Raw genomic sequence first — 27,655 nt, forward strand, 5'->3', positions numbered from 1 at the left:
TCAACAAAGTCAAGCCATGAATCATTACAAGTCGGGGTGAGGGCTCAGAGATCACACAAATCAAGAGCAGATGCACATCAGGCACCTCCTTATGAATGGCTGTATAAATAACAGCATAAATGAGCAAATAAAAGAAGTCAGAAAATGTTTAGTTTGTCTCTGTTTAACAAATCTGACAGCCTGACAGCAAAATGTCAATTTTAATATCAAATCTTATGCTTCTGCAGACAACCTGCTCTATCCGTATACTGTTGTGCCCTAGTACTGCTTGTATTGTCTGGATTGGTTACTAATGCATTGTCAAACACATCTGTAATGGTAACAGAAACAAAATGTGATAGTTGTAACTGAGTCTCTTTTGTGCGTGTTTCTTTCCGAGAAGCAAACCACATCACTTTTAAAAAGCCTTTATTGCAGTGGTCAGATATTAGCTCTTTCCATGAAACGGTTATTTGCAGTTTAGTTAAATTAGTTTAATTTAACTGGCCATAATTTTATAGGCATGGAGGAGTTGCAGGCCTATATGTTGAAATATTTTTGTTGGACCATTTTATTATTGAGTATTTAATTAACTTTTGGCTTGTTTAAGGCTTACATCTCAATATAGATGTCAAATATTTTTTTCACAAGACTGAACTTGCCCAAGTGGTCACTATGTACGTACGATGCTTTACATGATCTGAGTAATTTGACGCAGAAGAATCCCAGGCAGCGATACCAGTAAAACCACTATCTACTTGCTCAATTTCATCATGACCATGCCCCCTCCTCTTCTCTCCCCTGTCCACTTCACTCCTCTGACTCCCATCCTCACTGCAGCTGGTAAATATTTTTATATTGTGTTCCATTAGAAAGCTTTATTAAGCAGTCAGACAGGGCAAATGGCGCCTGGGAGCTCCTTGTCCTGTAAACAATAGGAAGGGCCCTGAAAGCTGTAGCTGAACACAGCGCTGTAAACTAAGGCCACATTAGAGAACTGCCTTCTTCTGAGTGAGTAAATATTTAAATGTGTTAGATTCACCCAAAATAGTTGAGAACGATACTTTGGGGCACTGTATAAGGAAAGCAGTCAGGATGGATTTTTGAGAATGACTGGCATAGCCCTGTGGAATGATTAGTAAATTGGTGTATATAAAGTTGTGTTTTGTAAAAGAATTACCAAGCCAGTAATTATAACGACATGATATAAGTGGTCTTACAGCTAAGGTGTGATGCACAACTAGCAAACTTAAGTGCACAACACAGTTCATATGTACATATCACTCTTCTGTGTCAAAATAAAGTAATTCCAGTTGTATGTGGAGCCTGATATATGTAGTTTTGGGCAATGTATTTCAAATGCACTTGTATAGTGCTTTTCTACTCTTTTTGCCCACTGAAGTGCTTTACAATGGAGGCCACAAATGCCCACTCACAAAAAAAAATGTAAACACTGATTAGTTTGTGCTCATATTTACCTCAGTACTTTTTGCAGGAATGTCAATCCCTGCCATGTTCTCTCTGAGAAGTTGCTGTAACAGTTTCACCTGGGCAATGCTTAGGTAGAAATCCAGACTGCTGGTTACATTCACCTCCAAAGAGTGGCCACACACCACCACCTCCTGAAAGAGATGAAGGAGATATGAATAAGGGAGAATGAAAACAGGAAGGTGGGGGGTCGACAAAGCAAGAAAGCAATTGAAAACCAAAGCGTCACTGTCCCTAACCTAATGCACTGCTTCACTTCTATTCTCTTAGTCTATTTACTTTCTATCTCTCCTATATCTTGGGCTGTTTAGCTCACTGCTTCATTCCTTCCCCTCTTCGCTCTCTTTTTCCTCCACTCCTCCCTTGCCTGGAGGCTACATCTAACAGGATATCACTCACTAACACTCTGAGTTCAACCACACACGAGTCACATCTACCATAACTACACACAGTGGTATTGGCAACTATTGTGTAAACATAATCTAGCAAGACCCACTGTTGAAAAACAGAAAAGACCCGCTAATATTTTATTCAGTGTCTATTGTGACATTGTGACAAGGTCAGGCACTTAGCCGTTCTGGTTAAAAAGAATGTCCTCACAAAGATATAAGTAAAAGTTGCACAGGATTTTGTGTGTGTGTGTGTGTGTGTCAGTGCGAACTATGGATTAGCTGTTATGCATTGTCAAGGGGCACGTTAGCGTGGTGGGATGAAGCATCAAAGAGGCAGGAAGTCTCAGAGAGCTGTGCCAGAAAACATCAGCTGTATAAGCAGAAAGGTTTGAACTCTGTGGGTCAAAAGCCTCCATTACATGGCAGACCAGCTGAGGGATTCTTAATGAGCAAACTTACTGTATGCTAAAAGGCAGAGCATAAATACTTCTGACATCTACCATAATCAATGTCTATTTTTATATGAGTGGCAGATTGTAAGAGTAATGGTTACACTTGTGACCATAACAGGTCATGGTCAAAGGGCACAGAAAGTCAGGACAAGTAGTGAATAACTACAGTGAACTTCTACATAGCAGATAAGGGAAAACATGCAACCTTTTCTCTCCCCTATGGACCTGTAATGTTTCTATGGTGATTAGTTAACCCATTTCTGGGAAATTTGAAAACCTTAAAGAGAAAGATGTATTGCTTGATCATATAAAGCTGTTTGGGGTTGATACTGACTTCTGTGTGTCCGCTGTCAGCAGAGAGATTCTTGCTGAAGATGATAGCTGGGGCCGCAGTCACACGAACAGAAAAGTCAGTCAGGACTGGTGTCACGATGGCCCGCCGCTCCTGATGCCTCCTGATACTGCACAGAGATGTGGGATCAAACTTGTTAGCTGAAGTCTACAGGTAAGTTTGACAAATAACATGCTGCTGTCAATTTACTTTGCTGCAACTTAATCAACATTTTAATTTTTTTTTTAAATCTTTTAAAATCTTCAACTTTGAGGTATCAGATGTTAATTTACCTCCCTTTATTTACTAATGACTAATTATTGTTGTGCAACCTGATTCTGCACAAAAATGGCAAGCCAAAACGGGCAGCATGGCGGCGTAGTGGTTAGCGCTGTCGCCCCACAATAAGAAGTTTGCGGGGCCTGGGGCCTTTCTGTGTGGAGTTTGCATGTTTTGGTTTCCTCCGGGTACTCTGGTTTCCTCCCACCGTCATGTTTGGGTTAATTGGTGACTCTAATTTGTCCATAGAGTGTGCGTGGTTGTGTGTCTGTATGGTGACCTGTCCAGGGCATGTCCGTGCCCTCATCCAGTGTGAACTGGGATTGGCTCCAGCACCCCCCGCAACCCGTAAACGGAAAAGTGCATGGATGGATGGATGACAAGCCAAAACAATAAAGTCAAAACCACAAAATGTTCACAATTGAGTTATTATTATGCCCCATGCTGAAAGACAGAGACACATATTTCAAACTTATTGTGTCTTCTCAAACTCAAACCAGTGGGATGAAAAATCCCAATTAAAATAAGAGACTTTAAAATTGTTTTTCTCCGGCAGGCCTAACCCTTTTTTTAATTTCTGCTCTAACACATTTTAGCTGGGTACTTGAATATAGTTTTAGAAACAGAGTGAGACATTATTTGACAAGTTTCAATTGGTAACACCCCTAAATTGTATACACAAGATCAAATGAGACGTTCTCACATCAACTCTCTCCAATTCACTAATGTTCATTCCCCCAATCAAGTCATATTTGTGGGAACATTTGTTAGCAGTAAAACAAATATACAAGTGGGCTTTATAAGGTGGTGTTAATTGCCACATCTGCTGCTATTAAAACAATCAAGGGGTACAGATTCCAATATTTATAGTTGGAAAGGATTATAAAAATCCCTGTTTCTAGGTGGCCTAGCATACAGTACTTAAGCAGAACCAATATCATATTCACTTCTGCTACACAAATGTGCATTATCAGTGCCCTTAAGGGATTATTTCTGACACATTTCTTTACATAGAGAGTTTGAGTGAAGTCTAATTCGGAGGTCAAATCTGAGGCAAATTGGTGTTGGCTAATCTCCCCTCAGACAGGGATTGAAACAACAAGTGTCTCGTTGCAGCGGACAGGTGCTATCATTCACCAGAAATGCTTGGAGGGGTGAGTCTCGGTTTACCAGTACTATGGGGGCCTCTGACTGGGCTGCAGCACTCTGTGGACCGGTGTGTGTGCACCTTTGAATGAGTGAGGTGAAAACAACAAGGAAAAATGGAAACCTTAATTATTCTATTATGCACAGTGTGAACAGTGAGCAGAGATGTCAGTGGGATGAACAAAAAGAGAGGGGCTTACACGGGGTGGCTGACAAGAGAGGATACAGAGAGTTCACAGTTCCCTGACACAGGGTCTTTCCTAGCCGGGAACTACACACTGTGACGAGGACAGATCCTGTCAGTGGATCCATGGTTTTGGAATTTCCTCCAAAACCTCAGGAAGCCAACTGAAGCCACGACAGATCTGCAACTACTGGAAATGAACCCAGGAACTGCAGCATGAACATGCCATGACTCCAACGATGGACAGGGGCGGGGGGCATATCAGCGTGGGGAATGAGGAAAAGGTGTGAGCTTTGGAAGTGGTCCATGTCAAAACTAATTACAACCAAGGTGGTGTATTTCTTCTGGTGATTGCAGCAGACAAGTAAAGCTGTGCACTTGACTCTCCTTTCTTCGATGTGTTGGAACTTCCTAAATCAAAGTTTAGACTAGTTTGTGCCGTGACTGGGGTATATGGTGCAGGACAAAGTAGTATGGCAGAGCCCACTTTCTAACACAGCCTGCTTTCCTGCCACAGCTAACAGAGAGGGGAATGAGCAGGCAACCACAGCCACCTTCAGTGATTTGTTTGGAAGCTGAAATTGAGAGTTAGGGGGAGATTCACAAGCCGCAATAACAGCAACTTTGACCTTCTGAGTGTGACCAAGCAGAGATACAATTTCTTACTGGTGTGAATATCAATTACCTGGGTATGAAATAAAGAAGGGATGACAGTAAATAATGAAAGAGACATGTTTAACTTGAATAATTCCTTATCTGCTGCAAAACCCTCTTATTATTGGATGAGCATCCTTCACTGGCTACAGGTCACTGTGAGACAGCATAACACAAAGTGAAATCCGTTCAGAACAAAAGTAATAATTACGGTACATTTTATAATCTAGTTTTGAATAGAAATTCAGATATACTATTGCTATTGTATGTCAAAAGAAAGTTAAGTCTTCTCAGAAGGCATTCAGCATCTTTTGGAGCATAAAGTGTGAGCCCAGAATCTCACCTCATTGCCCTTTCACAGAATCTGGCTTGGCACCTGGCCCAGACAGTCATGTTTTCATTGACAGAGATATATTGAGAGTATGAATGAAAAAAATGTAAGTGGTTTAAGTCTTAGTAGCCCTTTGCTCACATGAGCTCACAGACACAATAGTTAGAGTGCAAGACTTAACATTAGTCCATCTCCACTACTAAAAAGGGTTGTTTAACAACAGACCCTGGCTGCCACGTTTGGAGAAAGACAAGTGAGGACTCTGGGATAGAAGGAAGCAGGGGGATAGAAAAGAAATCCGGGTGGTCCAACAGTTAGAGATACTAGTCCTTTGTCTTGTTGAAATGTCAAACACCAAATGTGCACTTGCTTACTCACTCATTGAGTTTGATTGCAAGCATTAGAATTTAGGGTTTTGCACTACATAGATTATTATAAGAAGGCTGTCTTCTTCAAATTTCATGAAACACTCGCTCTCTCCATAAAACTGACAGGCGCCTTCATGTTTTCTAATAGGCTCTGCACTTCGTGGAATCCTGTCAACTGCAGCTACAATTGTGTCATTACGCCAATGTGGCAATGTATGATATTCACCAGAATGTACAACGAAATGTGGAAAAAACTGAGTTGTTTTTTTTTTTTTTTTAAATTCTATTCCTGTGTGTCAGACAGGGCCTGATATTTCGTGGCCGTTCAAACAAAATGATTAATGGGTAATCCCATTAGTGTAATGTTATATATTGATGATTGCCATGTGATCTATTTCAGAAAAAGATGGTTGATTAAAAGTTGCTGTCAAAACTTAAGGTATAACCTTACACTGTATTCTTCACAATGTTTCCATTTGTGAGAAAATGCCTGATTTGCTGCCAAAAGGCTTTTTTATTAGGCATTGTTTTCCTTAAATAAAAGGTATACAGTGGATAGACCTCTGACAGGAAGATGGGACTTTAAGAATGGGGTCTCCCTTAAATAAATCTTGAATGGTTGTCACAATAAAGGATCTTTTTGCAGTCTGGGAGTTGAGGCTTAACGTTAGTACCAACAGCAACAGCAGCAGTCTGTGTTTTCCTGGCAGGGCTCCAAACAATATCATAGACTGTGTGTGTGTGTGTGTGTTTTTGTGTGTATGTGTGTAAAAAATTGTGTTGATAATGAAGATGAATGAAAGTTTGTCTCTCTGCGTATGTGTGCATGTGTGCTTACGTGTGGGTCTACATGTGTGTGAAAGGTGAAAGTATCTTAGCCAGCTTCTCACTAAGCTCTGATGACCTGAGAGCTCTCAGTCTCAATCAGACCTGAGTTGACTTTGTACTGCATTCTTCCACAAGACTTATTTTTAGTAGACAGGGAACAAATCTGGACTCTGCCTGTGATTCTGTGAGTTTTGGGCCTGTTCCCTCTCAAAACATGAGTGGAAAAAAAGGATGTGGGGCCAAACAGGCTTTTACACTCATGCTTGTTTTAGCTCCTGAGTCTATAAAAAAAGGACAGGGTTTGTAATTATGACTGTGTATGGAGGCTCTATGATAGCTAACTCAATAACTGCATGCTGCTCCCACATTAAGATTGATGGGATAAATTGCAGGACATTCAGAGCAGATCTCACACACAGCACCTGACAAGGAGTGTAGTGATTTAATCTAACAGCAATGAGATTCAAATGTATAAAGCATGCCATTGTGCAGTGCCAAAAGAATAATACAACAGCCTTGCTTTATACAACACAGTTATCGGTCATTAGTATACATTGACTGGAAAACACTGATGCCTGTAGAAAAGGTTAAAAGATGGTGTGCTCATGCATGTGTGTGTATTTTGCACACTGATTTGTGAGGAAAAGCTTTCGATTTCTTCAACAATTGCTGAGAAATTTCTCTGAATAGCTAAGTCAAAGATCAACACAGAGAAATATCTTGCTGTGCTTGGTTTGTTATAAATCCCTTCTTAATCGTTTCAATAGTTTGTTGTGGGATCAGATTGCTTATCATTCTAAAACAACTGAATACTTGTAACAGTTGTTAGTTACAGGCTTAAGAAGCTGCTGACTAGAAAAACACCTGTGTGCAAATAATAGGTATACTGGTGCCTACTTTCAACATAAGCAAAGAAAAATCTAACATCTTCTCCAGACCTGCTGGCCATGTTCCACTCCAGTGCTGGGTTCTGGGAGTTCCTCTCACTCTCTGCTGATACACCTCCTTTGATGCCCTCCTTTTCCGGCTTGAGCTGCTCCCAGTGAGCTGTTCCAACGGTGATGGACTGAAGGTCAATCTGGTATTGGCGGTCCTCCACCTCTGAACCTGGGTCGCGCAGAATGCCAAGGTTCAAGGCACGTCTGGAGGGAAGAGAGGGAAAGGGGCCTTTTGTAGAGTCACTTAACAAATCATATAGTGTGTTAATAATTCCAGATGAGGCCAGGTGGGGCTGAGACTTGGATCTTGAGAATGTCTGTCTTGTTGACAACATTGGAGGGGGTAGTGCAGCTACATTCAGCAAGCAGGTGTGTAAGTACAACTGCCCTCAATATATATAATATGACAAAATGTTATTTATTATTGAAGGCTCACACTGCATCAGGCTTTACTCTATACAGTCAATTACAACAAAGAACATGACCCCAAGAATAGAGCAGGTAGTCTGTTATACAGAGCCTGTAAAGAGATTCTGGCAGAAGGCCCTAACCACTACTGACTACTTTCTTCCCTTTTCCCTGCTCAGTGGTTTAGTAGCACACATTTGTTACATGATGATTTATGACTAAATCAAAGTCTGTGGTGCTTGTACACCCAGACCTCAGATAAATATCCCCACAGGCCTCAGGTGAAATAATTTGCCTTTTATAAAGTTTTGATCCATGCCAGCTTATCATTAGCAGTAAACACTGTCTAAACCCCTGGCTGGATGCCACAGTGGTCTGGAGTGTGGGGATTGCAGTGCCTCTCTTTTTCTATTCCTGTTTCAAGAAACACAGGACTTCTACAGCATACACAAACTTGGTAGAAGAGATGTAGAGATATTTCAGGAGTGGGCAGCACAGTCAGAATGCAACAGTCAAGTGAGTAAAACTGTCTCATCAGTGCCAAGGAAAAGTGATGTCATCTATTTTGCCTTTGAGAGACAAGATCCTGACGAATTCACGAGGCAACAGGAATAATCAAAATCCAACATCTGCATATGACATCAGGGCTCTCGGTTCGTTATGATATGTTTATTTGTCCTGGTGAATTCAAATGAGAGCTTAAATGGTATAAATAAGGGCTTAAAATGGCTACAGATGTAGTGGCTGCATGAGTAGTTTTATTTGTTTGAGCAATGTCAATGGCAATTTTCATATAGCGTTTCCCCTCCTTAGCCACACTGGAAAGGCCTCTACCAGAGCGTGATGTTATGACAATACGCACCAAGTACAAAAACCATGGCAATGGGAGATCAGAGGTGCATAACTGGATTTAGCTGGATTTGTTGACATACAAACAAGTGAAACAGATCCTTAATCAACATTTGGAACCACATTTATCAACAGAGTATAATATAAATCAAAGCATGAGCCCTGTAAGATTTGGGTGGGATGTGTCAGTCTAGATTCATTAGGGCTTTTGTAACAGTACCTCCATCACCCTCTCCAACCCCAAACTGTATTTTTCACATTAAACAAACCAGTTACCTCATATACTTTCCAAATTATCTCTTAACTTCAGCTTATTTAGGAGACTCTCTTACTCACAATCAACATAACTTGGGAGTCTACAGCCAAGTCTCTGTGTTGCTTAGCTGCAGGGTCATCTCCAATGACATAAATAAATATGATAAACATTTGTCTTGGTCCTGCAGCCAGTGAAAACCAGTTTGATTTAATATCAAAAGACATATTTCAGCCAATCAAAGGAAACGAGAGCCTCATTTCTGACAAATGAGGAAGGGAGGAATTTTGGAAGTTCCCCTTGGGGTGCAATAATAATTGAAGCCAGATTTTCTTGTTGTACATGTGGGGGGAAAACACTGGTTCAACGTATCTGATCGGTCATGTACAGACCACACTGCTTGGCCAAGGGGAATCAGAGGGTGTCTTGGGAAAGCATGGCACACAATTGTGCATTGTACATGCATGGATGAACTGAAAACATACAGCGCAAGGCAGGTGGAACATGCCCTTCTTCTCAGGCTCTGGGTCTGCCATTATCAGACATCTGCCTGCCACTACCATGCAGTGACATGGTACATCACATGCTTTTGGAAGGCTAGGCAGTGGTGGTGGAGGGGAAGGGGTTCTTAGAGGGAAAGAAACTTTCCCCCACACACAAGTCCTTAGTTTTGCCCTTGTTCTTGAGCCAACCTTTTTTTAATTGCAGGAAAAGACCACAGAAACATTATTTTTTTACGACAAAATTCTGCTATTTATAAAGATGGATCAAAAGCGCTGCAGTAAGAATGCTCTGTTTCATGGCATTCATGGCTATTATTTTAAAAAACATTTCTCCCTCTTCTGACACAATTTAAATCCAATTTGACTCTGAAAAGCCACTGGGCTGATTTTGCATCAGAGCTGAAATATGAAGGCTCCATTCCAAAATTATTATGGCTTGAAGTCAAAGGCTCCATCCAATTCAAGCTCTCCGGTGGGAAACAACAGACAAAATAGTGAAGACAGCAGTGCTATGTATCTAGAATGCTGGACTTGAAAAGAGCAGTTTTACTGGTACTTCATCACTGAGAAAAAAAATAATCATGTTCCAAATTCCTCTGGAATATATGCAGAATTTACAAACGGGCAATCAATTGCAAGTTATGCTCCTCTGTTTAGCATTCTTTGGGTTTCTGTGTGTGTGCTGGGCAGAGCATCAGTCATGAATTGTGTTCTTAGGTGAATGGGTGGGAAGACTGCACGTTTAACATGTTGCAGACATGGGATTGTTTGTCACCCACTGTAAAAGAATTCAGCGAAAAACCTTCTGGGCACATGCATAACACATCACGTAACTCACACACTTGCTAATGTACGAGTGCACTGATAAACAACAAATAAGCTCATTCAGATGTGCTATTGCTTCATGCCATAGTGACACTAAGCATAATCAGAGAGATTACTGCTGCATATAACTCTGAAGTAACATCCAGATTTGGATCATATAGTACGTGAGAGAAAGTGGGGGAGGGGACAGAAATGAAGTGAAATAAAGTGTTAGATTGTTACACAAATGAAAAATCAAACTGAACAGAGCCAGTGGGCAAATAAGTAAAGACGTTTGTTGAAAAAGAGTGAAAGTGGAATCTTGGGAGAGCCTGATTACCATGCTGAGGTTTTGAAGGCTAACAGTGGTTCAAGGTTGTAAAATAAACCACAAGGGGATCTGGTTGAGGTTCAGGGCTTGATGGTAGGAGTGTGGGAGCTGTGGGCTGTGTTAAAGCCTCTTGCCAAGGGGATCCTGTGGGGCAGGGTGTATCATGGCTCTTGGCTTTCAGTGGCCTCCCACCCTCCTCTCTCCACCACCATCCACACCCTCCTCACCGAGGCCAGTGGGGCAGGAAGCACCGGGGTAATACCGAGCACGCCTGGCTTCTGGATCTCGTCACTCTGGAACCCGCAAACTGAACCCGCAACCCCAGACCTGTTTTTCACTTAATTTCCTCAAAAATCATATACAATATATGTCTGGTTACATGTCCAACAGAGGCAGGAGTGTATGCAAATGTGTGTGTGTGTGTGTGTGTGTAAGAGATGAGGCGCTTATGCTTCTGCTCCCCTGGTTGAACATATATAGTGAGCAGAAATTTCATTGAGATCACAGACTTAATTCTACCAAGACAAGCTAAATTAGGCTCCAACACAGACATGCTATAGCATAGAGGTGCTATATTTCAGGAGTGCACTGTGTTCTTTTCTTTTGAGTGGCCCCAAAGCTAATGTATATTTGAACTGAAGGAACACATGCTAAGTGAAACACTGTGCATGCCCTGCTTTGTCACTTCATTTGTTTTAAACTACCTTTTTAAATACTAAAAGTCACAACCAAGAGGAACAGGGAATAGTAAAAACTGCATAAATAGTTTCTGTCATCTATAAATTAAAACGGAAAGTGTTCAGTTGGAGTTCTCATATTCTTTCAACGTGGCTCCAAATGTTATTAAGCAACCCCATTAGCACCCAGCAACTCCTTCATGGTATTTTTGTTTTGGAAAAGCCAAAGCTGCACAGTGGCTTTTCAATCAGTTCACCATGACTCCCAGTGGCTTCAATCTGAGTCCCAGAGGGCTTGTATGAGTGCCGAGGGGGAATTCATACACATTATGATTCATGAAACTTGCAATTACTTAGTAAGTTAAGCACCCCTCTCTATGGTGGTCTGCTCTGAATTGCCAGAATTTCGGCAACTTCTGAGATGTGGATTTATGACCCCAGTCAAGTCCAATTGCTGTTAATTTGCATCTACCAATTACAGTAATTAAGGCTCTGAATTAGAATGCTGAGCAGCTCTCGGAGTGAGAGGGGGAAATTATGTTGTGGAACAAGGCGAGTCAGCAGAAAAGGACCCAGTCACTCAAGGATTTTTATGCTGCTGCACCTGACTGGATGTTTTTCAACAGAAGTCAAACAGTTAAAAAAAAAACAAACAAAACAACTAAATATCCAAGACAACAAAGTTGGAACAATTCTCTAAATGTGTCACTTGGCAATAACAACTGATTTATCTGTGGGTTTTTAAGCAACTTCAACTCCTATCAATGGCTGATTTTCTTTTTTCTCACTGGCACAATATGCAAAGAACAGAAATTGCCATTTTCCTGAATTGTGTCTAGGCTTTATGTACTGATAAATTCCCATGACAAAAACTTATAATAAAAAAAAACTATTGTTTTTAAGCCCAGCAGCATTACTCATCCCCACTGTTGCTCACAACAGAAGCCTGCTATTCATTAGGATGACTGCACTTTAAGACACTCATACTCGACCAATTATATTTACATCAGATCATAGAAGGAAACTATTGGTTCTATATATATGTGTGTTTAGCTCAGGCTCATATCACCCTCATGACAGAAGTACATGATGGTGAAAAGCTGCGAGAAAGCATTACAGAAGAAGCCCCTTTGTATGCATTAACACAGTGCATACCAAAACTCAGTGCCTGCATTTGATTTCAACATATCCTAGCTACAGGATCATTTATATGCTATGCAGTTTACATAACAGAAGAGGAACATCGTTAGTAACATGGGGTTGGGGCGAGATGTGTGGCTCTATAGAAAGTGTCTAACAAGTGCTAGCCATAATAACCAGCTGAAGATGCCAGTCTGGTAGGTATATTATGCTCATCATGCATATTCAAAATCTGCTTCTTGCACCATTGTTGCAAAGAATGCCATGTGTGAAGATTGTGCAGATATTTCTTTTGGCCTGAACTGGTGTATTTCATGGGATTCACGTATGCCAGTGACCATACAAATGAAACTGCTAATCCGTCATCGTATGCTGTTAATCATTGTGCAGTAAAAACATACACTTTGCTATAATCACATGATGGATACGGACTCAGTTATTACAAAACTATATGAAAAAGTATTTTTATAGTCATAACATCACACCTCCTTGGCTTGTCATCAATCTGACTGTTGATGCAATGCATAACTTACAGTTCAGTCTGAAGTACTTTGCATCAAGCTAATGGCACAGATGGCGTCCTCAAACCCACTGCTTCTGTTCTGCTTAACCTTAAACATGCAGGCAGGAAGGCAGGCATGCACGTGCACATGCGCACCCACACACACATATACACAAACACACAGTTTGCCTGGTCTGTTTAGCTTTAACTGTGCATGTAGCTCTGAGCATGGAACATTCTTCAGTAACAGAGACAGTAATTCTCTGGCTTCTTAAGGGCACTAGCTTCTCACTGGATTCCTTCGTACAGTAGGTACAGCTGTCATGGATCCATTCAAAAAGGCTCAGTGAATCCCGTTTTTTGGGCACAGCTAAAATTCTTGCTATAGCTGAAAATTGTTGTCAGGTTTGTGTGTGTGAATGTGTGTGCATCAGCCTGCCTTAGATCTTCTTCGAAAACTTATGCATTTGAAGTTGCTGCTGAGAATTACTACAAGTCATCTGTGCATGTGTGTGTGTCACCGCAGGACAAAGCTACCATTTTCTCCATGACACCGAATGGACCAGTGCTTGTGAAATCACTTCCTTAATTAGTAGTAAGAGATTTGAAATGCTTCCTCCCTGCTGTGAAAATGGACATAATACTGCTTTTATAAAACATGTCAGGCAGAGTTTTAACAGCAAATCCCTGATGCAGAGGTGTGAAGGGAATGCCTTGCTAACTCCTTTAGACTTCAGATTGAACCCAGATTTGTGTCCCCACCAAGCAATTTTGCAATGATGTCATTACACTGCTATTTTAATTTGAGGGGTTTTCTTTAATTAATTCGTAAAGACATGCATGGAATAGATTATTCATAACCAGAGAACATGGCACAGGAGGCCACATATCTGTCTGTTACTTATGTGTAGTCATTTTCATCAAACATACATTACACATAAACATAACTCAATGGTACTTTTACACTAATTAAGGAGATTAATCTTTTTTTTTGGAGCACTCAAAATGCAATTCAAATACAAACCCCATCCTGGAGTTTTGGCAGGCACTTCATGGGACAGAATCACCCAGGACCAAAATCGATTTAAAGTGATTCTGTTAGAAGTACACTGACAACAATGGGTTGTGCATCATGAGCAACACTTGCCCAGCTGCACATCACATGCTGCATCAGACATATTGCTCAGTCTGTAAGAAAATACAGTGAGTTGTGCACATTCCTCTCATTATTTTCAGATCTAATAGCAGGCATTAAAGTACACATAAGCACATAAATCGTGTTTGGCAAAACTTTAAATGCCTTACGCATTAAATATAATGCTCACACACTAAGACACATGCAATATACATTCATTCTATCATACAAGTCTGAAATTGGGATTTAGACATATTTTGTGTGATTTACTTCTGCACATAAATTGTTCAATTCATGGTCTGGCAAGGAGGGTGTTTTATGAAGCTGTAAAATTAGGCCCACTTTATGGATCCAACAGCAAGAACTACTACTGTTTTTTCCACTTGATATTGATTAAGCGCTTCAGTATTACCAAGCTGGTTCACATTACTATACACACGGATGCGTTTTGTATATTTCTTAAAATGCTCATTTTATCTGTGAAACGAGGGTCTTGGGCAGAACACTTTGAAGTTGATTACACATTGTTTACAGTAATTATTGAATTCTGACAAATATTTAAAGCATTGAAATTCCATATCTCGGCCCTAACCTTCTTGGATAAAGAATGACAATTCTCCTAAACAAAGTCAGGCAAATGATGGCCATATTTGATTAGGTTAATATATGCTACAGGTTTAGCAGACAGGCTGAACAAACATGTAATCAGATAGCTAAAACAGTAGGTCCTTCGTGTTGATGTTCGCTTTGACCTTAAACAACATTTTGTTCTAATTCAAATTTCCTTCTAGCAAACAAAAGGCAGAGAGAAACAAAATACAATACAATGACTTGCTGCTGGAAGCTCCCACATAATGGAATTAAAAACTTATGTCTAAATCACAAGCTTTAAGGAGAGACAGGTCAGATTGTGAGAATATGAAAGCAGATTAGAAAACCTGTTGTGCTGCCCAGGACTTTAGAAGTACAACCACTTTCTCATGAGATAGTGTCCAAATACTTTTATGTCAGCAAAGAAAAACAGCATAAAATAATTACAATAATCTGGGGCACACATGCTTCCTACATTAGCTAAGTCTTCCTCCTCTGTGAATGACTGCGGAGCCAGTGTTTATAATTCTGAAGCGGATCTTGCATTCATCCACACCGCTGAGTGTGTTTATACAGGGTGACATTTCTGTATGAGAGATTTCCCCCTTTTCCCCCCTCTATCTGTGGAGAGCACATGGGAGGAGGGAACTCTGTGCTTATCTAACTCCACTAGTGATGTTGATTTGGGGAGGCAGAGAATGAGAGGAATGGTGAAAAGGTAAAGCAAAAGTATTAGAGAGGAACTTAAAGACTTAAAGACTTTATAATCAACAGAAAAACAAAAAATACACTTGAGTATAAATGTGAGGTTAATAATACAGAATGAGACCAAGCAAAGCAAAAAGAACCAGTTTAAGCAGAAATTTAGGGAAAAAAATTCAAAACATACAATATCCAACTTTTTCAAAGCAAGCATTTTGACTTCAAGCAGGAAAAGCAATAGACTTGCTCTATTGTCTATAATTCTGCTCTAATCAGCAATGACTGAATGGCAATAAATTAGCTTTGATTATGTAATTTATATTTTTGCTTGTGATGTCGCCAAAGTTTGTCAAGGTTATTTCTCACAAATACCATGTATCCAAAGTAAACAAATGGCCATTGGAAGCAAAATTATGGGTTTTCAAACACAATAGCACCTACATTGGAATAAACCACAGCTGAGATGCAATAAATCCTCTAATTCCTTTATTTAAATACATCAAACATATGAACATAAATCTCCACTAGGAAAGCAGCCCTGGCTACTTTCTGTTGTGCCATGCTGTGTCATTGATCTAGTTTGCTTCTCATCACACCAATTACACTCCTTTAATTAAAAGTCAAATTATTCAACATATGTGCTCCTCATTTCGACTGCAAAGACTAGCAACTGGCACAGTCTAACAGTCTAACAGGTTGCTGAAATGGCTATATATTAGAGCTTCATCAGGCGATAACTGGAATAAAGACTGCTTTAAATCAACCTTATCTGGAGCCCGTCACTCTTTATATGTGGAAAGAAAGTGTTCTTTAGGAATCACCTTGAGCCTGGCTATTTGGCATGTTTTCTAGCATTACACCCTATTGCAATAAGGGAAGAACCATGTATGCCACAGAATGGGGAGAGATACATTGCTGGAGACTAAAGTCCTAGAAACGAAAGAAAAAAGAGATTGAATTATGGTAATTAGTGCATGGTCAAAGCATAAAGAAAGCTCAATGAAAAATAATGATGATGAGAAATTATCTAAACATGCGTTTCAGGGGCAGATAACCTCACTAAATATTGAAAGCACCTCACCTCTGTGACTTCTTTTAATTTTTTTCTTTTTGTGTGTCTTAACATTTGTTATAATTCCCACCATTAGAACTTCTATTCTCCCCTCTCCTCCACTGCCAGTCAGTGTTTTGGTACAGCGACTCCAGAACAGTGAAGAGGAAGTGGGCTCTGTGGGCCAGGCTTCTGACAAAACCACAACTCTAAACAAGCAGTGCTGTGAAAATATGGCATTCAAGCAACACGATGCCAAAACTTATGACCAACATCCAAACAGCTGCGGGCACTGAGAGCCTTTATAGGGAAAAAAAATTATAGAGAAAGGGACAAAATAAGAAAAATAAAATTTGCAAACAGAGCTACAGCTGTGTCTGCATTATGCTAGCAAAGGAATTTGCTTTTTAGAAGAAAGAAAAACATGAGAACCTGACAGCCCCATGCATTTATGTGCAATTTATAACCCTTTATCTCCTTAAAACAAACTGAACATTTTTTTTTTTTTTTTGCAGGTAAGGGTTGCAGAAATAAATCAAGGATGATGTAAGAAGGTAGGAAGGATGGGAGGAAGGGAAAAAAAAGGAAAGAAGCAGGAAGTAAGGACGGAAAGAGAACAAGCAATGCTTCTGTTTAGCTGAAAATGTGTGCAAGTCCAGGTGTAAAAAATTAGAGAAGATGGCACATCAAACAAGCCCGTGTTCAGTCTCTTTCCTGTGGCCCTGGTGGCAGGAAATGCTTTGCAGCATCCTGTGAGCTGACCAGAGAGAGACAGATGAGAGGGAGCAACAAGGAGACCAACTAAAGTGGGAGGTGAGGAACAGAAGAGGACAGATGTAGAAAATGTTCAACAACATCCTGCGTAGAAGAGGGAGATTAGGGGACAGACAAGCGGAAGGGAGAAAGCAACAGTGGAACTGAGGGAGAACAAGGGGGAGAGAGCAGGGCAGAGGAGGAGCAGAAGCAAAGAGAAGGTAACAAGGTAAGGAAAAGTCAGGATACAACATCCTTTGTCACAACTGGGTACGTGGGTGGAGGGGAAAAGGAGAAGTATGTTGTGGGGACACATGATGATTGAATCATGTATAGACAGGGGAGTAATACAAAGCAGGCACTAAATGCGCAGTTGAACTGGCCCTGTTAGGGTTGGGTGGAGAGGAAGAAGAATTAATTTAGGGCAGAGGGAAAATGAATTCATGGCAAAAAGTAGATCAAAGTCTTTTTCAGGGCTTAGCAAAAACAGAAAACACACCAATGACACATTTTGTTGATTTTTGAAGTGAACAGAAGTAAATACAACACATGGAGCAAAATATTAGCCTTCCTTCAAATGTTAAAGCTTTGCTTGTTGTTGTACTTTAGAAATTTTTAGAGTAGGAATGAATGCAACAGTTGCAGCAAAACCATTATTTGCCCAGGAGTTCCCAAACGTCTTGAAAGGAGCGTAGTTTGCTTCACTGATGTTGTTCCTGATTATGTCTCACACACAGAGGACAGTGAGGGTTGCAAAGCGTGAGACATGTCATGTTGTGATGTGTGAGCCTTCTTGCTCCCTGCACTCCCTATCCAACATGTGCCTGTCAGCTGGATCTCTCCCTCAGCCTTCAAACCAGCCTTCCTCTCCTTAAAAACACTCTCATGTGGCTTTAAAATGCTAATAATATCAGTCCATTACCAGGCTACACATAATGTGAGACCTGTGAGAGTGTGAGAAAAAAAAAACTGTTCAAAGCTCTTCAAATGCCTTCTCAGTTGAAGAGAGGGTGGAAAAATATCAAGGAGAGAACAATGATTCTTTAAACACTGACTCCTCGTCATCACTGAGGAATGGAGAGAAGTCTTGCCAGCAGTTGGACATTTCATTTCAGCAAAAATATATGGTGCAAAGCATATTTGCTCTAGTTAATAATTTTTGCACTGCTTACATGTGTGCAACTATAGCTGTGCATGCGTGTGATGATAAAGTGACAAGGTGGAGTGCTGATTTAAGGTCTGTTTTGTGTGTGTGTGTGTGTGTGTGTGTGGTAAGTTGTAGAGAGAAGAAAGAGGACCACCGCAGTAGAGTTGTCTACACGATGGCTTCACATTTCCCTCTGTGGTTCTCTCAAACCTGCAGCTGAAGTAACATGACAGACATTCACACAGACACACAGACTGCACTCTGTAAAGCTTCATCCTCACAGTGTACGTACCAATCTTGCCATCTTGCCGTGTAGTTATAGCCACTTGTGAGTTTAACAGAATACTCACTGCATGGAGAGTCACTTACTACACTACCATACTGGCTTTGGACAATAAAATACTTCTAGGAACATTGAGAGCAACTCTGCTCTGAGTGTAATACATGGGAAAGAAAACTATCTGCAAATACAGATATTCAAAATACCACAAGTGGTAAAGACCAGGAGGAGGAAAATAATTCTGAGCCACTTCAGTGCTTGCTCAAGTTCTTTCAAGGCCTGTTGGACCTGCTAGGGTTGCAATGTGCCTCTTATTACACAGGCATTAAGCAATTATACCACTGTTTTCTTATTGCCTTTCCAGAACTGCAGAAAAAAGCCTATGGCTTCACACATGGACCCTTGAACGCATCTGCCTGTTCTCCCTTCTATAAGGTTTTTCTATCACATAAATCGACTGGATAATCCTGTTGTCTCTGCTCTGGATGGATTGTCTACTGTGTGGTAGGAGGGTACACAGATATATATGGACACATGTTCAAAAAAATGCAAATAGGACATCCTCAAATAGAGTTGTTCATATACAGAGGTCCAGCATGTTAGATTCTTCTTTGGCTACAAAAATATTGTAAGACAGTAACAGAATACCATTATTATAATCTTGTGTCAATGCACTTAAACACAAAAGCCCTAAAAAATTGTGAGAGTACTAGAGTGTAAGTACATAAAGGCGCCTTACTCTACAAAGACAAAAAAGTTGCCAACAGCCTGGACACAAAATTTATTTTCTCAAACTTTGCTGTTGACATTGGTAACATGGCTCAAGACTTCCTATCAAAAGAAATTAGACAAAGTAAAGGCACAGTAACTATGAAGTAACAATTCCCAGAATTGCTGAATTCCCCTCAGAGTCCCCCTGGCTTCCAATACTATTGTGTCACTGGTCATTTTCACTCTGTCAGTACAATGACTGCTTCAAACCAACTGCACAGGATGTCAGAACATCAACATGTCATGAGCAGTGAGAAAAGGAACTAAAACATAATGATGCACAAGGCTGAGGTCGAACTACACAAAGACATACACATAACACATGCACTGAAAATTTAATGCACACTTTGACAGGGTAACACCGGTATGCGTGGGTAATACAGGCTGCCATTGAGAACAGAGCTTCCTAGGTTGCTGGTATGCGTGTATTCTTAGAACCCTTATTTCCTCCTGCAGAATAAAACATTTTCACTCACATACACACATGCAGGCAAAATTCATCGAAGCCGGAGCCTGGTGCCAGGCAGTCAACCCCTGGATCAGGAACCTTTTATAAGTGTGGGACAGCTGAGGGGTGATCCCTCTTGCTTCTGTCAGCACTTACATGGGCTTGACTGACAGGAGTTTGCCAAAACACATGAACAGTTTCCGGGAAGCTCTCTCTGTCACCTTGAGTGCCACCAAACAAATAATGCAAATGTGTCTCCAGCACACAGACAGATGTTCCAGAAAAATTAGAAAGGAAGGGCAATTGCTTATTCATGCACTAGGTGACGAGGCTTTGCAGGCTTATATTGCATACAAATTAAAATGAATATGGTTGATGAGAAGCAAAGGCTGAGGTGATAATAAAAATTATTTGGATTCATCTTCTGAGAATAACGATCATTTGCCTGCGTGGTTTTAATGACCTCACGGGGCCACAGGAAAGACTGGGGAATTCAAAAATTCATAATTCATAATCCATCCATCTATCCAAAAGTTATTATAATATTTTAGGCTGGACCAGTCAACCAAAAGATAAACGGATCAACAACTCTGTCCCAACAGCCACAGCATATTCAGCCAAAAAGAGAGGGGAAAATAAGTTGTGGTTTACTTGTTTGATTCCCCTGTGGTAAGTTGTAATACCCCTCTCTATCCCTCTTCTCCCCTTTCGCTGCGCACTACAACGGAATCATATGTGTAGAAAATGGTCATAAAAATGTATAGCAAGGCCCAGGCTGGGGTTTTCTTTCTCCAAATCCCCCTAAACCTCTAACTGCAAGCTGCGGAACACAAGTGTTGTGGTGCAATCTTCTCAGAGAGCGAAGGGCCTGAGAATAACATCACAGAGGCCACAGATATTTATGGAATGAACCACAGGCTGTACACAGAAGTCAGCAGACACCACAACATAGCACACAAGATGCTGTATACAGCTCCCTACTCATATACAGTACAGGAAAGTTCCAACTAAACACAGTACTCTGCAATGATGGATAAGTGGAATTAGAGGTACAGAAAGACAGATGACAAAGACCTCAATACGTTATTGAGGTAAAAACATGGGCATCAGAAAATATTCACACCCATTCACTTCTTGCAGTGTTTGCCAGGTTCCGTTTCACATGAAACTGCCATTTACACTCAATAACCACCCCAAAAATTAAGTTTACAAAGGTATTCAAACACTTTGCGGTTAAGGTAAAAGGCATCAATAGCTGTGAATGGAAGCAATATGGCCTTCATCAGGCAGGTGATGAACTAACTGAAGGTCAGTCTCAACGAGCTTATGAAATCTTCTGTAAGGATAGAAAACCCTGCCAGAAGAATGAACTGTTGAGTAACTCTCAGGCTTTAGTGGTAGAGTGGCTAAATATTGGGCAAACTGCAAGGAACTCTAAGCATAAGATGGGTGATGATCTTAGTGTGATGAAGAAAAACTTTGAATGCTAATTCTAGAAATGGTGGAATGACTCTCTATCCAAAGCAATGACCTAAACCCCAGAGCATCTGTGGAGAGAACTGCAGATTGCAGAGCAGATGCTTCCCATTCAATTTGATGAAGAAGCAATGGGAATGCTCTGTGAGGCCACTGTATTTTGCAGCTGTAACTCACTGATTTTTAGTCAGTGTTCTTATGATTTTACTTGTAATAATTGGTTCAAAAGCCTCTGGTCAGACAGAAAGAAGGATGGGTAATGGTCAGCATGAACACATGGAGTGCACCCTTAAGAAGACTGATAGCCTCATAATGAGTGGCTGGCTTGACTGAGTACAGTGGCCAGGTACTCCACCTCACAGATCAATGACCACATCCATTAACATTCATCTGGTTTCTTCTGCTCTACTCTTTAGGTCTGCAAACAAAAACCTACTCTTCTTTCTTTCTCATGGCAGTATGGGAAAATAGATTTTTCTACCTTTTCAGATAATCATCTTGCATCTTGCATCAGAAGAGTATAACAAATATAACTTCACCTAACAATAAAACGGGGAAATCATCCAGCTCAAATAGCAGTATTCAGTGGCTAATTCTGAACTTCCTGTTCATATTACAACATGTCTTCTAAGGGCTATTTCAACATGAGCCCTTATGAGCCCTTATGAGCCCATTCCCAGTCTCATCAGTCAGCTCTGTGCAGGCTATCCTGTTCAAATGAAAACATAAATTCTATGGCAAACTTTAATAAAAATGGGCGTATGATTTACTCTGGGTAGCGGCTGTCCCCATTTTAAAACAATTTGATGTTGCATTAATCCTGAGTGTCAAGGCAATGTAAAATATGCCCTTTCAATTTACCGGCACCAGGTGTTTCATTTGCTGGACTGACAAAAAACAATGTTTATTCTGGCTGACCCTCAAATCCTTGCTTATTTTATCTTCATTCTGCTGAGAGTAGAGGGAGAACATTGGTGTACATCTGAAAAGAGTAGAGTAGAGCATTAAAGAAAGGGAGAGGAGCAAGTGGAGCTAATTGATTTATAGTATTTTGCTAATCATCTCGACTGAATGTCTCTTTCCTCTGTGTGCAAGGCCCAAAAGAGCACAAGAATGAAGCACAGGGTTTGTGATCCCTCAGAGACTTTCTTATTGATAAAATCTTTCACAAATTGAGTCACTCTACAGTACCTCTGTTTGACAGCTGGCTGTAACACTCATCTGGTGGCTGGCTGTTCAACAAACTCTTAAGGGTCTGTGCCATCATCACATAATGATGATTGAACATTTTCCTTTAATGCACCATTACTATACTTAAAGACACCCATGTAGTATCAAAAAGATATCTTGTAAAAACATTGGGCAAGTCACAGTCAGAGAGGCAGCAATGACATCAATACACACATAAACCAACTAAAAGATCAGAGCAGCTAGTTGGCCAAAAAAAAACTAATGCAATTAAAGAGATTTATTCAGTTGGTTTGGTTTTGCCCACAGTTCTGAGTTGATGACAAACTGGCATATTTTCACAAAAAGACAAAAATTAGACTAACAACATTTAGAATTAAGATCCTCTGATTATAGTTTTAAGGCCTGAAAATAAAGCCAAAAATAGATAAAGAGAACCTTACTTCAAATGGCTGATGTCTGGCAGGGTTATCCCCACAGACACCATGCTTAATGCTTCTCTGAATACTCAAAGCAGTGTAATGTAATGTAGTAATGTAGCACCGCAACACCACTTCCAACATAATTTCTGCAAAACTAGTCTTCTGAAACCAACTTTGGTCCATTCGAAATCCTAAGAAATTAATGCTGCTCCTCATGAGACTGTTCAGCTATGGCAGCCTCTACTAACATTGCCATCATTGCTGCTGTGGAGTCAATCATTTATCCTGATCAGCAGGGGAGTTTTTAAAGCAACTCCAAAATCAGAGTATATAAGTGTAGGTCCTGGGTGTCACTGTGTGTGGCCCAAGCAGCTCTTCTCCTCTGCTGCAGCAGCGAAGCTAAGCGGCAAACTTTTTGCTGGTGTAAACAAACGGGGAAATGGGGTACTTGGCAGCCGACTAAAGTGAATGATGAGGCAAGTGTGCACTGAAGCATCTAATGAATCATTTGCTGGGAACTCTGGATTTTATGAGGAATAGAAAGATGAGGAGAGAGACATGAAAGAGGGGGACCAGCTGAAGAACGCATAAAAAAGAATGGCATTTCATATGAAAAGAAAAGAAACTAAGAGAGCTGCAGCTGTCATACAGACGCCTGAGAAAATCATTCATAGTTTTTTCCCAATGTGAGGACATGAGATTACAATGCATTAAATTTGTAGGGTCTCCTAATCCTACTACGAGCAAAGCAGCAGCAGCAATATGCACAGCCCACTGACCACTGGTAATTTTACTGAGGCGACTGTTGATACTGTGACAGTTTTTCACCCTTAGGCTAAAGTGATATGCTGAAGGTCTGTGAGCAGATCTTTTTCTATGTATCCATTACAGACTTGTGTTCACTGAAGCCGACCCGGCAATTCAACATATATTCTTTAGGGTGGAGTGTTTATCCTTATTACTATGTAAAATTTAAATTAATATTTAATGATTTATTGAGTTAAAGTTCAGCAAATTTTATTCCTTTTAATCCTAAAAGTTTAGGCTTAAGCAATTACTTCTTTTAATGCTGTAATTGTGTTGTAGCTGTCATTTAAGACAGTGTTTTTCAAAGTGGTGTCCATGTGAAAATACACGGATGCCCTTCCTGGATGCCCACAGGGGTTACTGATTTACTTTCCAATAATTTTTGTAATCAATTTTTAATCAATATATATATATATATATATATATACATATACTGTATATACTGTATATATCCTTTCTATGACAAGGGATGTATATATATATATATATATATATATACATCCCTTGTCATATATATATATATATATATATATACATCCCTTGTCATAGAAAGGGTGCATGTAATGATCGTGTAATGATCTGCCAGGGAATTTTATTAGTAACAGGCAGAGTCCTGGCTTTAGTAGACTGTGTTTATCTGTAGAGGGGAGATCCCCATCACAACCACTTATGAGGACATATATATGGACTTAACCAGGCACTCATTCAACAGAAAAAGAGGGGCTGGCTTATTGACCACAGTGTGCTGGGACTGGGACCAGTCAAACCAACAGAGGAAATGAAGAGGAAACGAAGTAAAGGAAAAGCTAGAGAGGAAGGAAATAAATAATACATAAAAGAAGTGAATAAAGGGACAGAAGAAAGTGAGAAAGGCTGGAATAAAAAAGGGTGTAAGTATTGTAAATAAGTAAAGAGAACTATTTAAATACGAAGAGAAGGGTAGAAGGAGCACGTGAAAATATTTTGTCACATTAAACAAAAAAACAAAAAAAATGGAGAAGGTTGGCAAATAAGGAAGGAAGAAATATACACCAAAATAAATGCTAACCACGTAGATGTGTTCCAGGAACAAAAGCATGATGGGAGGAAAGATATTAACAAGAGGGAGGGAGATACATGAAAGGTACAGCAGAAGGAGTCATACTCTGGAAAATGTATGAGAAAACACAGGAGGGAGTGAAAGAGAGTCCATTGATACGGCCACATTATGTTGACTTGGAGCTGCATCACCACTGACACAGCAGCCTTCTTTGCTGTTACCATAGAAATGCAGGCATATGCAAAACAAAAACCCATATTTTGCGGCAGCAAGATGCTCACTGAGTCTCCCTTGGACAGACCATGAGGTAACTGAGTGAGCGATGGAATTTAGAGCTCTGTCATCTAGGTGTGGAGATGTCGTAAAATGTGCAGTATATTTTAGGACGCAAACATGTACAAACATGTGCAGACAACTGGAGAATAAATATTAAAAGGATCGTTTTCTTGGACAAAAATTAGTTCATGACTTAACTGAGTAAAAAAAATATAAAAACTGTTTAAAGGACAATCAAAATGAAAATGAGGATATCAGTTCTGTCAGGGCAAATATCAGAAACTGCCTTTCTGTCTACAGAATAAAATATGCTTTATCCATAAGTTTTTGATACCTTCCTAAACAATTTGACATTTATACCCAGTTTTCCCAGCATTGGCTACCTGAAAGAGAAAGTGTGAAAGTGGACTGGGTTTGGCTGTGAATCTCAATCTTTTCATTTTAACAACTTCACCTCTATGACTATGGCTGATGTATCAATTTCTTTCAACCCTTCATCACTCTTGTTATAGCACATTCAATAAAGCGTCAAAATGCAGAAATATTTCACAAAATGCCACAGCATTGCAAATTCCCTTACACATTTATAATAAAACTATATATTTTACTTACAGTAGTCAATTATTTAGAGTCACCTTTTGTAGGAAGTTTATACTAAGTTAATATTGGAACATGATATTGCCTATGTATAACCCTTTAACCCCAAGACAGACACATTTTAAAATGTCTCATTGCTGTTAAAATGGAAACCCTATCCTTCAGGTATTTGAAAGAGTGGTACCCATTCACCCAAGTATAGTATAAAAGAAGCTTTCAATTAAGCGTCCTATGAGTGGAAAATAAATCTCTTGGGAAAAAAGTGAGAGAAAGTGAGACAATGAAGAAAAAAAAAAAATAGGAGTGGAGAGTAAAAGATCTGTGAGATTTTGCAGAGGGCCCAAACCACAAGAAAGTCAGGGCTGAACGCATGCTGGACATTCCCCGGGCTGACGTTCATGTACTTGGAAAAAGCAAGCTTTTTCAAGACAGGAAAATGATTTCAGCTGTGTAAATTGACAGCGGCCTTGTAGCTAGAGATGAAGAGGGAAAAAGAAGGGAAGCCTGCAGCTCTGTGTCATAATTCCTGCTTGGTAAAGAAGCCCCTGGGGACCTTCCCCTTCATGAAAACAAAATTTAACATCACATGAAACTGTGTTAATTGTTACCAAATGAATTTGGTGGTGGATATCAACTTAGCTCGACAGTGTTACAGTCAGAGTTTTATTTTAGCTTTTTTGAAGAAATGTATCTACTCTAAATGATAAATACATACTATACTCTAAACACGGTGAGCCTAGGAACTTTGAAATATATCAAAAACAGTGGAAGTTGAAGAGCAGAAAGATGTGCTCCTTCAAGATGTTTACACATGCTTGCTATTTCAGCCTTTACTCTTCCCAGTGTAGCATTACAGTAAACCCTCAATATTGTAAGGTTATCACTTTATGTACGGTTAACAATAACAGCATAGCTGCATCAGTCCTTCATTCAATTATGACAACGGATATCATAAGCTTTAGGCTGAATTGCACAAAATGGCTACTAAGAATCAAGACAAGGTTTCTACCAATAGCCTCAATTGGTTATAGCTTGTAAGAACACACTTCTTTGCATGATTACAGGTGCTCACAATGCCTTTATCTATATAAGTTGAGAAAACAAACACGGTAGTATTCAACAAAGATAAGCACAAGGCAGGGCTTTAGCAATGGTATGGCAATAAGCCCCTGTGTTCAATCTTTTGATCCAGAAGTGTGATCATCCTAAATTGGAGGGCAGATGTGAACAGGGAAGGTGGTAAGGATAATGCATGGTTAGGCATGGAGGGATGAATACAGAGTGGTTTGACATAATTTCTGGGTTTCACTGCAGAGAGGGAAGTGGTGGCTTTTGGCTTCTGTGTAGAAGTTGAGGGGGAGAATGAATGTGGGTGTGCTTGTACACTGACCATGACTGCTGCTTGTGTTACTGAGAGAGTATGCACCTATGTATTTCATGTGCTTATGTACAGTACGAGGTTGTGTGCGTTGCACATTTGAGTGTGAATGCATGACTGGGTTATTGTGTTTGCAAGTGCACATATGTCTGACTGTGTATTCTGTATGTGTATGGTGGTTGTGGAGTGCTACAGAGTGACACATGTGTTTCCAGGTTTGAGAGTTGCGTGACACACTCTGCATCTATGAGCAGATGTGGGTACCATAGCCACAGAGCCACCGATCCTGCAACCACCAGGGGCTGAACATTACTGGCCAATATGTGGTGAAATTGCATGGCTGCTTTAACTGGTTATTCAAGTGAAAGTCTGAGAAAAACTCCAGATTATTTTCCATGCCCACAAGATCATCATTTATCGTCTGACATGATAACAACATGGCCAGCATGTCAACAAAATAAATTTCAGCAAGGTTTCCATGGAAACAATAATTACATCCCATTAAATGTACTAACTGGTACCAAAACAAACAGCAAACATTTCAGCATGGCACACTGTGTGAAACTAGAGTGGATTAAAAACAAATAAAACAAACAAACAAAATAAAACCCGAAAGTCATGATGGTAGCTATGGTTATTAATCGATATGTTTCTTTCTCTAATACATTGGAGGAGTACATGAAAGACTGTGAGACAGCTCAGGCATGCTGGGAGCACTCTGGACAAGGTTGGCTAGAGTGTGGTAATTCTCTCAGTC

The 27,655-nt window shown here is 40.1% G+C and overlaps 1 protein-coding gene across 5 annotated transcripts in view; it reads right to left on the reverse strand.

Annotated features, from left to right (window-relative positions):
* The window catches only part of vps13b (vacuolar protein sorting 13 homolog B), a 283,913-nt gene that overhangs the window by 92,235 nt on the left and 164,023 nt on the right, over positions 1–27,655 (reverse strand). For all 5 annotated transcript variants that reach the window (XR_003840835.1, XM_029503627.1, XM_029503624.1 and 2 more), the window contains 3 exons: positions 7,371–7,574; positions 2,646–2,772; positions 1,458–1,601 (listed from right to left, as the gene is read on the reverse strand). Coding sequence is in view for 4 of the 5 variants with exons in the window: in XM_029503627.1 (XP_029359487.1) it covers positions 1,458–1,601; positions 2,646–2,772; positions 7,371–7,574 (475 nt within the window). In the remaining variant the exon portion in view is untranslated. The remainder of the gene's footprint in view (positions 1–1,457; positions 1,602–2,645; positions 2,773–7,370; positions 7,575–27,655) is intronic.

The sequence above is a fragment of the Echeneis naucrates genome, chromosome 6, assembly GCF_900963305.1.
Source record: "Echeneis naucrates chromosome 6, fEcheNa1.1, whole genome shotgun sequence".
Taxonomy (NCBI): domain Eukaryota; kingdom Metazoa; phylum Chordata; class Actinopteri; order Carangiformes; family Echeneidae; genus Echeneis; species Echeneis naucrates.